This window comes from Physella acuta, unplaced genomic scaffold (assembly GCF_028476545.2).
Source record: "Physella acuta isolate Inbredline_101_S28 unplaced genomic scaffold, ASM2847654v3 ptg001536l, whole genome shotgun sequence".
In the NCBI taxonomy this organism is placed as follows: domain Eukaryota; kingdom Metazoa; phylum Mollusca; class Gastropoda; family Physidae; genus Physella; species Physella acuta.
This window is the reverse complement of record NW_026733051.1, coordinates 1-12,193: the sequence shown is the minus strand read 5'-3', so window position 1 is coordinate 12,193 and position 12,193 is coordinate 1. Positions and strand designations below refer to the sequence as shown.

At 38.2% G+C, this 12,193-nt stretch overlaps 1 protein-coding gene across 1 annotated transcript; it reads left to right on the top strand.

The window, feature by feature from the left end:
• Positions 1 to 2,202: 2,202 nt before the first annotated feature.
• LOC131928740 (uncharacterized) lies at positions 2,203 to 12,026 on the top strand (the record flags this gene model as incomplete). The annotated part of the gene is made up of 7 exons (XM_059284853.1): positions 2,203 to 2,373; positions 3,197 to 3,398; positions 4,168 to 4,323; positions 5,914 to 6,017; positions 8,726 to 9,139; positions 9,518 to 9,570; positions 11,891 to 12,026. Coding segments are annotated over exons 1-7 (1,174 nt in total), but the record flags the coding sequence as incomplete, so codon positions are not given.
• Between the last annotated feature and the right edge of the window lie 167 nt (positions 12,027 to 12,193).

Sequence of the window (12,193 nt, the reverse complement as noted above, 5' to 3'; positions counted from 1 at the left end):
ATAAAAAAAATGATTAGATAATTGTTTAGTATATTATTTAAAAAAAATATGGGCAGACCACAAGTTTGTTCCTTTTATGCAACTTTAATTCCGGAGAAAAAAATAACAGAAAACAACGAGCTTTTGATATATTGGACAACATATTTCACATTGTTTACACCAAAAACTAAGAAGATATTGCATTTAATAAAATAACACGACCTAAACTTTACCCTTTTGCTTGTACATAAATGAAATTAAATTAGCCAGTAACACAAATCATAATGTTTAAAATACAAGGCTATAACGATAACAATCGCCACTCATCCGAGAACGCGTGTCAATATGCAACTACTTAAAGTAGACATTAATTCATACACGCATGCAAACATTATCTGTACAATGTAAAATGCTTAGTCTATTTTGTTCAGTGAATGTTGCATACGTTAGGAAGGGCTGTTTTCTCTGTAGGTGTATTTCAATATTTCTCTCTTAAAATCATTAAAATAGAATAAGCCAACTAGTTTAGATTAGCGCCAATTATGTCTACAATAAGGGACATAACCAATAAAATATATTTCAATGTCTAAATATCTTGATAAGTTCCCTTGAAATTTTCTTTACATTTCAAGCAAAATTAATTAGGGCAATAGTTATTACGAACTGACCCGCGCAGTAAGCATACGCCGCTATTTAGTTGTTTTATTTGCTACTTCTCAGTAATTCATAATTTGTGAATTTGACACTACCAGCTCTTCCCCCCCCCCCCCCTTCCCGGTTGCCGTTGGCTTAGTCATTGTACATTACTAGTTAAGTCGACTCTAAAAGATATTTAACTAATTACACATTCATTACTCATCAATCAGCCTTCAAACGCTAATACTTTAATTAAATCGTCAAACGTAGCCTTTTATTTTAAACCATAAACTTAAAGAATCTCTTTCAATATTGTTATAAGGCAAAGTGTGTTTATTACAAATGCATTTATTATAAATGCATGCTTATCATCTACGTACATTAGTTTCTATGGCCCGTATCGCCTGCTGCCGCCCGCTTACAATACGCATAGAAAAGTTAAATTTGTTTCACAAGCATAAGCCTAAAAATCCTAATTTTTAACTAAACAGGAAGTTGGATAGTTTCAGCATCTTCTTCCGGTTTACTAATTTCAATGGCGATTTTAAAATATACATAATATTAGTCTCTTGCCATCCCGAAATATAAGACTCATCTGTCCCATTTTTAGTCGATTTAAAATTATAAATAATATAAAAACATGCCTAGAAATATCTAGGCATGTATTTAATGAATTATATATCTTAAACGTAACCAAATTGAAATTCAATTGTTCAATTCGATGCGTAGTTGTTTAGACGAAAATGAAGTTGACTACCCAAAATGACCTATTTAGGATTTTCTATTACATTTTTATTTTATTTTATACTGTACATCTACCGAATATATTATGTTCTATTTTGTAGAACATCAGCCTAAAATTTATTCAGAAATTTAATCTTTTTGAATCAATGCTATAAAAGTTCCAGATCCAGAGAACTTGAAAATAATTTGTTGAGTTTAAGGCTACATTCAGTGTTTCTTCCAGACTTTTTTCTCCGGGGGGGGGGGGGGGAGGCACTTAAAATTTTCGGGGGGGGGTCAACATTTTTCGGGGGGCGGACACTAGTAAAAGTGTATGTTCATTATATAAAATCCATCTCGTTCTGGGGGGGGGGGGGGGGGCGGTAGACTTTCTTCCAATCTTAAGTAAAGTCCGAAAAAAAAAACAGACAGACAGGATTTTATAACTATATTAATTGTAACTACGCCGTGCATGATTTTTAAATTAATTAATGGGCCTCTCAAATACCTTTGAGACTTTTCTCGCTCGCGTGCATTTCATTTAAAACAAAAACGCATATTTTGTGAAAGGGTTCACTTATTCATACAGAGATATGCCCCATTTAGTGGGACGTCAAGAGGGGTGTTTTGTGGAATTTATTTTTTATACAAAGAAACCATGTATCAATTTACTTTCTCGAAATTCTTCAGCTAATGACGTCATCGACTGCGGCATGGGAAAACTCCGGAACAATAAATTTAAAAAAACTTGGTGCGCAAAAGCAAACAGAGAAAACAGAAACTCACAAAGCGCTGGTTTACACGAGCTTTGAACAGACCCATCCTGCTAGGATACTGATAACAGTGTAACCATCAGCACCTAAACATGTTGCCCATTTCGGTTGACTGCCTCAAGTTTTGTAACAGGGTGTAAAGGCTACACATTTATGTGTACATTGAGCATACAAGCAAGCAGTTTTATGGCTCCTACACATTTTTCAAGGATGCTCAACATTTTTGCTAGTGTATGCTTAGCATTAGTCTCGAAAGTTGAAGGTAAATATGTCTAGAGAGTCAAGACACATAGACATCTAGAAGGCTAGAATCTAGCTCTAGATCTAGAATTTAGATATCTAAGTCTGTGTAGACATCCGGGTAATCTCACGATATAGCGTCGGAAATTATCTGATAATGTGTGTTGAGTTTCGGTAAAATTCGTTACTGTAAACCATAGTTTATTTAACCGTTGAAATAAAAATTAATGTTTTAACTTAATTTAAAGTTTAATTGACAGAGTATTAACACAATTACTACATCTAAATATTATTAATAAACTCGAGTGTAGTAATTGATGTTTTTAAAGAAACCTGGGGAAAAAAAACTTGCAGAAGATTTGCGACAACTAGATTTAGATCTTGTAAAATAAGACGATTAGATTTACCTAAGTTAAAAGTAGTAAGAAGAACTAGAACAATGTTTAGTGCAGCAATAATTAGCACATACACTTAAAATAATTAGAAATACAAACTAATTAGCAAAACAGTATACAAAATGCAACTAAAATCAGTCCAAGCACATTTTTAAACATTATGTATTTTAAATAATATGGCAAATAAATGATGGTTTACAGTATTTCCTGTGGTTTCCGGAACGGCTCAGCAGACTACGCCATGGTTTTACTGGTTTTTGTTACTGCTGTAAAATTCTGGAATAATAACCAACGCTATATCGTGATTTTTCACTAGTTTTCTGTTACTAACAGATTAAGGAATTTTATACTCAGCCGAAGAGTTGGGCTATATTAGTGAAACATTTGTCTAAAAGTTAACATTGTGTAGACATCATACGTTCACAAGCTCCACATTTTCCCCCACTGCAGCTCAAGGTTCACAAATGGGAGTGGAATTTCTGGTACAGTTCCCATACATGCCTGAAGGCCAACCCATCCTAATGATGTACTCAACCATGATGAATAAATTCAATGTTTACGTCACGGCTCCTACGTGGCGAAACCCCGTTTTTGAAAGAGTCGCTCTCGACCGTTTGCAGGTCACTTCTTACGTGGTCCAGCGGAAATATTTGTAAGTTAGCTCTTTATATCGAAAGGTACAGCGGAAATATTTGTAAGTTAGCTCTTTATATCGAAAGGTACAGCGGAAATATTTGTAAGTTAGCTCTTTATGTCGGAAGGTTCAGCGGAAATATTTGTAAGTTAGCTCTTTATGTCGGAAGGTACAGCGAAAATATTTGTAAGTTAGCTCTTTATGTCGGAAGGTTCAGCGGAAATATTTGTAAGTTAGCTCTTTATATCGGAAGGTCCAGCGGAAATATTTGTAAATTAGCTCTTTATATCGGAATGGACAACGAAAATATTTGTAAGTTAGCTCTTTATATCGGAAGGTTCAGCGGAAATATTTGTAAGTTAGCTCTTTATATCGGAAGGTTCATGCGGAAATATTTGTAAGTCTTTTCGTTTTCTATATATTAGAAGCTCCAGCGGAAATAGTATAGTTGTAAGTCTTTTCGTTTTCTGTAAGTTAGCGCTTCATATCGGTAGGTTCAGCGGATATATCTGCAGTCTGGACTATGGCTTCAAATATACACTATGACAATTTACGACGTCGGACTGTTAATATTTACGACATCGGTCTGTGAATGTTGATGACGTGAGACTGTGAATGTTGATGACGTGGGACTGTGAATGTTGATGACGTGAGACTGTGGATGTTGATGACGTGGGACTGTGAATGTTGATGACGTGGGACTGTGAATGTTGATGACGTGGGACTGTGAATGTTGATGACGTGAGACTGTGAATTTCTGCTTTAAACCGCTCTTATTGTGTCCCAGAACATCAATCAGTGGCCCCATCACGTCTATTGTCGCCAAAGGAAAGTTCAAATTTGGGATGACGGTGTTTATGCCGGTGTCGTTCCACTCAACTGCCAGTTTCCTGGCCATACCAGCTTCCGGTTGGGGCGCGGAGTACTTTATTCTGATACCAAAGTAAGTCTTGTTTTGTTTCGTCACACAATAATTTGTTCTGGTACCAAAGTAAGTCTTGTTTTGTTTCGTCACACAATAATTTGTTCTGGTACCAAAGTAAGTCTTATTTTGTTTCATCACACAATAATTTGTTCTGGTACCAAAGTAAGTCTTGTTTTGTTTCATCACACAATAATTTGTTCTGGTACCAAAGTAAGTCTTGTTTTGTTTCATCACACAATAATTTGTTCTGGTACCAAAGTAAGTCTTATTTTGTTTCATCACACAATAATTTGTTCTGGTACCAAAGTAAGTCTTGTTTTGTTTCATCACACAATAATTTGTTCTGGTACCAAAGTAAGTCTTGTTTTGTTTCATCACACAATAATTTGTTCTGGTACCAAAGTAAGTCTTGTTTTGTTTCATCACACAATAATTTGTTCTGGTACCAAAGTAAGTCTTGTTTTGTTTCATTACACAATAATTTGTTCTGGCACCAAAGTAAGTCTTGTTTTGTTTCGTCACATCAATGATCAAAGCTACTATGATCAAAGCCACTATGGTCTAACCACCAATGATCAAAGCCACTATGGTCTAACCACCAATGATCAAAGCCACTATGGTCTAACCACCAATGATCAAAGCCTCTATGGTCTAACCACCAATGATCAAAGCCTCTATGGTCTCACCATCCATGATCAAAGCCACTATGGTCTAACCACAACCACCAATGATCAAAGCCTCTATGGTCTAACCACCAATGATCAAAGCCTCTATGGTCTCACCATCAATGATCAAAGCCACTATGGTCTAACCACCAATGATCAAAGCCACTATGGTCTAACCACCAATGATCAAAGCCTCTATGGTCTAACCACCAATGATCAAAGCCACTATGGTCTAACCACCAATGATCAAAGCCTCTATGGTCTCACCACCAATGATCAAAGCCACTATGGTCTAACCACCAATGATCAAAGCCACTATGGTCTAACCACCAATGATCAAAGCCACTATGGTCTAACCACCAATGATCAAAGCCACTATGGTCTAACCACCAATGATCAAAGCCACTATGGTCTAACCACCAATGATCAAAGCCACTATGGTCTAACCATCAATGATCAAAGCCACTATGGTCTAACCATCAATGATCAAAGCCACTATGGTCTAACCACCAATGATCAAAGCCACTATGGTCTAACCACCAATGATCAAAGCCACTATGGTCTAACCACCAATGATCAAAGCCACTATGGTCAGAGAACATATGGATAAAGGTCGTAGTACAAAGAAACTGTTTTTGACTATTCTTTAAACAGTACTGTATTATAATATTGCTTTAAAAAATAAATTTTATATCAATGAAAAGATCAGTTCGAAGTTTAGAATTGCCTTAAAAAAACCAAAATAATAAACTCAATTTTTGACCTTGATACATGACCATTTCATACCGTGATATCGTCTCCCCTACTCTACAGACTCTAACCATACCCTACCATCCCCACTCTGTATTGCATACTTAAATGATTTACGAAAACGTTAACTGGTGTTCATTTCTAACAGGATGGGGCATTTAATTGGGTACATTTTATTTATTTCCAATCTTAGCTTAAAGTGGAAGCGTGACGTCATCAATCGCTGGCAGACGTCATTCTCCAGAATTCAACCAGGTACCCACTACATATCGCCTGTAAAGGGGTCGTACAATAGAAGTAAGTTCTGACTCTTGGGTTAGTGTTAGAGTTAAGGTCTGACTCTTTATTTAGTGTTAGAGTTAATTCAGACTCTTTATTTAGTGTTAGAGTTAAGGTCTGACTCTTTATTTAGTGTTAGAGTTAAGATCTGACTCTTTGGTTAGTGTTAGAGTTACGTTCTGACTCTTGGGTTAGTGTTAGAGTTAAGGTCTGACTCTTTGGTTAGTGTTAGAGTTAAGGTCTGACTCTTTATTTAGTGTTAGAGTTAAGGTCTGACTCTTTAGTTAGTGTTAGAGTTAAGGTCTGTCTTTTGGGTTAGTGTTAGAGTTAAGGTCTGACTTTTGGGTTAGTGTTAGAGTTAAGGTCTGACTCTTTGGTTAGTTTTAGAGTTAAGTTCTGACTCTTGGGTTAGTGTTAGAGTTAAGGTCTGACTCTTTAGTTAGTTTAACGGTTAAGGTCTGACTCTTGGGTAATCGTTAGAGTTAAGGTCTGACTCTTTAGTTAGTGTTAGAGTTAAGGTCTGACTCTTTGGTTAGTGTTAGAGTTAAGGTCTGACTCTTGGGTTAGTGTTAGAGTTAAGGTCTGACTCTTTGGTTAGTGTTAGAGTTAAGGTCTGACTCTTTATTTAGTGTTAGAGTTAAGGTCTGACTCTTTAGTTAGTGTTAGAGTTAAGGTCTGTCTCTTGGATTAGTGTTATAGTTAAGGTCTGTCTTTTGGGTTAGTGTTAAAGTTAAGATCTGACTCTGTGGTTAGTAGAGTTAAGGTCTGACATTTGGGTTAGTGTTAGAGTTAAGGTCTGACTTTTGGGTTAGTGTTAGATGTAAGGTCTGACTTTTGGGTTAGTGATAGAGTTAAGGTCTGACTTTTGGGTTATTGTTAGAGTTAAGGTCTGACTTTTGGGTTAGTGTTAGAGTTAAGGTCTGACTTTTGGGTTAGTGTTAGAGTTAAGGTCTGACTTTTGTGTTAGTGTTAGAGTTAAGGTCTGACTTTTGGGTTAGTGTTAGAGTTAAGATCTTTCTCTAGGGTTAGTGTTAGAGTTAAGGTCTGACTCTTGGGTTAGTGTTAGAGTTAAGGTCTGACTTTTGGGTTAGTGTTAGAGTTAAGGTCTGACTTTTGGGTTAGTGTTAGAGTTAAGGTCTGACTTTTGGGTTAGTGTTAGAGTTAAGGTCTGACTTTTGGGTTATTGTAAGAAGTCAGTGCTGACTCTAGGGTTAGAGTTAGAGTTAAGGTCTGGCTCTTTAGTTAGTGTTAGAGTTAAGGTCTGACTCTTGGGTTACTGTTAGAGTTAAGGTCTTTTTCTTTAGTTAGTGTTAGAGTTAAGGTCTGACTTTTGGGTTAGTGTTAGAGTTAAGGTCTGACTTTTGGGTTAATGTAAGAAGTAAGTGCTGACTCTTGTGTTAGTGTTAGAGTTAAGGTCATGAACCCTGAAACGTTCAATATTAACTTAAATGGTGATAAAATCTTTAGTGGAAGGCAGGCAAGGGTCAGGGTTGTAATGAAAAAAATATTTAAAAACTAGTTTTCAACTAAAAGGGCAATAGCTCCATATTTACAGAGAGAAATATAAGTAGTAAATTATGTGATATTTATAGTTTTCAAAAGTTGCCAAACGTGTATAGATATGACAAATATATCCATAATAAAGTTGAGATATTGTTGCTTGCATACTCGTTTTTCAGACATGCTATTTGCATTTCATGATTGATGTTTGTATGTCTCAAAACGTGCTGTTTGTTTCAGTCTTCATGTTTGTGTGTTTCAGTCTTGCTGTTTGTACGTTTCAGTCTTGCTGATTGTATGTTTCAGTCTTGCTGTTTGTATGTTTCAGACTTGCTGTTTCTATGTTTCAGTCTTGCTGTTTGTATTTTTCAGTCTTGCTGTTTGTACGTTTCAGTCTTGCTGATTATATGTTTCAGTCTTGCTGTTTGTATGTTTCAGACTTGCTGATTGTATGTGTCAGTCTTGCTGTTTGTATTTTCAGATTGCTGTTTGTATTTTCAGACTTGCTGTTTGTATTTTCAGTCTTGCTGTTTGTATTTTCAGACTTGCTGTTTGTATTTTCAGTCTTGCTGTTTGTATTTTCAGACTTGCTGTTTGTATTTTTCAGTCTTGCTGTTTCTACGTTTTAGTCTTGCTGATTGTATGTTTCAGTCTTGCTGTTTGTATGTTTCAGACTTGCTGATTGTATGTTTCAGTCTTGCTGTTTGTATTTTCAGATTGCTGTTTGTATTTTCAGACTTGCTGTTTGTATTTTCAGACTTGCTGTTTGTATTTTCAGACTTGCTGTTTGTATTTTCAGACTTGCTGTTTGTATTTTCAGACTTGCTGTTTGTATTTTCAGACTTGCTGTTTGTATTTTCAGACTTGTTGTTTGTATTTTCAGACTTGCTGTTTGTATTTTCAGACTTGCTGTTTGTATTTTCAGACTTGCTGTTTGTATTTTCAGACTTGCTGTTTGTATTTTCAGACTTGCTGTTTGTATTTTCAGACTTGCTGTTTGTATTTTCAGACTTGTTGTTTGTATTTTCAGTTTTGCTGTTTGTATTTTCAGACTTGCTGTTTGTATTTTCAGACTTGCTGATTGTATGTTTCAGACTTGCTGTTTGTATAATTCAGAGTTGATGTTTGTATGTTTCAGACTTGCTGTTTGAATAATTCAGAGTTGATGTTTGTATGTTTCAGACTTGCTGTTTGAATAATTCAGAGTTGATGTTTGTATGTTTCAGACTTGCTGTCCGGCAGTTGTCAGGCTGTATTTACCCGAGCCCAAAAGAACGAGAACAAGTTCGAGAACTTGAAAGACGAGATCCGCCCCCTGATCGAGGCGGGTTTCACGTGGAAGGACACCTTCACCCAGTACACGCTCCAGAACGTCCTGCTCGCTTTCAGCCGTGGGCTGAGCTTCAACAGACGCCTGAGTGAGGCTGGGCTGGTCGACGCTAGGGACGGGCCTGACGTAGACGTAGAGAACAATAGAGATGAGATTGTACAAGTCCATAAATATTCCGACAAGCCCACTGGTCTATTCAACCGGCACATGTACTACAATCTACCCGAGACAGAGTACCAACGAGCGTCCATCTACAGGAATCTACCAACAGAAAGCTTACCCCCTATTCCAGAAGAATCCACCAACTTGTGTGAGTACGATATCATTGACCACAACTTAGAGGTATACTTACACGTTGGGGATTCGAGCTAAGAACTATATTTCATCGCTTCGAGTTATATATATATATATATATATATATATATATATATATATATATATATATATATATAAACATACACATACACATACACATACACATACACGTACACGTACACGTACACGTACACTTACACGTTCACATACACGTACACGTACACATACACACACGCATACGCACAAGCACATAGGCGTAAATAAAATATTTTTTAAACTTCTAAATTTCTGTTCTTTTTAAATAGGAACGAACTTTTTACTAATTCAAACTAATTGTTGCTTACAATTAATTGTAAACCGTATTGTCTTACAGCATGGGAGTCTGGCTTGCTAATGGTCCTCTTCAGTCAAAACAAAATTATACAGGTGTGTGAAAGTCTGATAGATGTGTGTCTTTGTTGATGTGTGGATGTTTGGATGTCTTTGTTGATAGGTGAATGTTTGGGTCGCTGTCTTTGTTGATGGGTGGATGCTTGGGTGTCTTTGTTAATGGGTGGATGTTTGGATCGGTGTCTTTGTTGATGGGTGGATGTTTGGATCAGTGTCTTTGTTGATGGGTGGATGTTTGGGTCGGTGTTTTTGTTGAAGGGTGGATGTTTGGGTGTCTTTGTTGATGGGTGGATGTTTGGGTCGGTGTCTTTGTTGATGGGTAGATGTTTGGGTGTCTTTGTTGATTGGTGGATGTTTGGGTGTCTTTGTTGATGGGTGGAAGTTTGGGTGTCTTTGTTGATTGGTGGATGTTTGGATCAGCGTCTTTGTTGATGGGTGGATGTTTGGGTCGGTGTCTTTGTTGAAGGGTGGATGTTTGGGTCGGTGTCTTTGTTGATGGGTGGATGTTTGGGTCGGTGTCTTTGTTGATGGGTAGATGTTTGGGTGTCTTTGTTGATGGATGGATGTTTGGGTCGGTGTCTTTGTTGATGGGTGGATGTTTGAGTCGTTGTCTTTGTTGATTGGTGGATGTTTGGGTGTCTTTGTTGATGGGTGGATGTTTGGGTGTCTTTGTTGATTGGTGGATGTTTGGATCAGCGTCTTTGTTGATGGGTGGATGTTTGAGTCGTTGTCTTTGTTGATTGGTGGATGTTTGGGTGTCTTTGTTGATGGGTGGATGTTTCGGTCGGTGTCTTTGTTGATTGGTGGATGTTTGGGTGTCTTTGTTGATGGGTGGATGTTTGGGTCGTTGTCTTTGTTGATGGGTGGATGTTTGGGTCGTTGTCTTTGTTGATGGGTGGATGTTTGGGTCTGTTTGTGGATGGGTGGATGTTTGGGTGTCTTTGTTGATGGGTGGATGTTTGGGTGTCTTTGTTGATGGGTGGATGTTTGGGTGTCTTTGTTGATGGGTGGATGTTTGGGTGTCTTTGTTGATGGGTGGATGTTTGGGTGTCTTTGTTGATGGGTGGATGTTTGGGTCGGTGTCTTTGTTGATGGGTGGATGTTTCCGTGTCTTTGTTGATGGGTGGATGTTTGGGTGTCTTTGTTGATGGGTGGATGTTTGGGTGTCTTTGTTGATGGGTGGATGTTTGGATCGGTGTCTTTGTTGATGGGTGGATGTTCGGGTCGGTGTCTTTGTTGATGGGTGGATGTTTCCGTGTCTTTGTTGATGGGTGGATGTTTGGGTGTCTTTGTTGATGGGTGGATGTTTGGGTGTCTTTGTTGATGGGTGGATGTTTGGGTCGGTGTCTTTGTTGAAGGGTGGATGTTTGGGTGTCTTTGTTGATGGGTGGATGTTTGGGTGTCTTTGTTGATGGGTGGATGTTTGGGTGTCTTTGTTGATGGGTGGATGTTTGTGTGTCTTTGTTGATGGGTGGATGTTTGGGTCGGTGTCTTTATTGATGGGTGGATGTTTGGGTCGGTGTCTTTGTTGATGGGTTGATGTTTGGGTGTCTTTGTTGATGGGTGGATGTTTGGGTGTCTTTATTGATGGGTGGATGTTTGGTTGTCTTTGTTGATGGGTGGATGTTTGGGTCGGTGTCTTTGTTGAAGGGTGGATGTTTGGGTCGTTGTCTTTGTTAATAGGTGGATGTTTGGGTCGGTGTCTTTGTTGATGGGTGGATGTTTGGGTCGGTGTCTTTGTTGATGGGTGGATGTTTGGGTCGGTGTCTTTGTTGATGGGTTGATGTTTGGGTGTCTTTGTTGATTGGTGGATGTTTGAGTCGTTGTCTTTGTTGATGGGTGGATGTTTGGGTGTCTTTGTTGATGGGTGGATGTTTGGGTGTCTTTGTTGATGGGTGTATGTTTGGGTCGGTGTCTTTATTGATTGGTGGATGTTTGGGTGTCTTTGTTGATGGGTGGATGTTTGGGTCGGTGTCTTTGTTGATGGGTGGATGTTTGGGTCGGTGTCTTTGTTGATGGGTGGATGTTTGGGTCGGTGTTTTTGTTGAAGGGTGGATGTTTGGGTGTCTTTGTTGATGGGTGGATGTTTGGGTCGGTGTCTTTGTTGATGGGTGGATGTTTGTGTGTCTTTGTTGATGGGTGGATGTTTGAATCGGTGCCTTGGTGATGGGTGGCTGGATCGATCGAAGTTTTGTTATGGAATCTAATTTATAAGTTAATACATAGCTGACAGGGTAGGTGGGTTGTAGGTTGGGCTGGGATGGTTGGGTTGGGTGTGTGGGAGGTTGGGTTGGGTTGGGTTGGGTGGGAGGTGGGCTGCTGGCTGGGTGACTAATGTTTAACATTTTCATAACAGATCTTGTTAGTTCTGTGTTCTGTTGCATCGAATACTGCAGCACACAATTCATCCTGCGCAGATGATAAACACGTAGATGTCTGGAACAACGAACAAAAAATGTGGCTTGACCTAAGACGAACTGGAGCAGAACCCAGTATTATTCTAAACCTCTCAACTGTCTTATATGCGGTGATGATAAACATTGTTCTAATAGCTTTGTGTAAGTTACCATTTATTTTTATAATTACAATTTTTTTATGACCTCGGCATATGATAGGATGGTTTGCCCTAAGCCTAGCCGTCTTTACTTTCAGCGAGTCC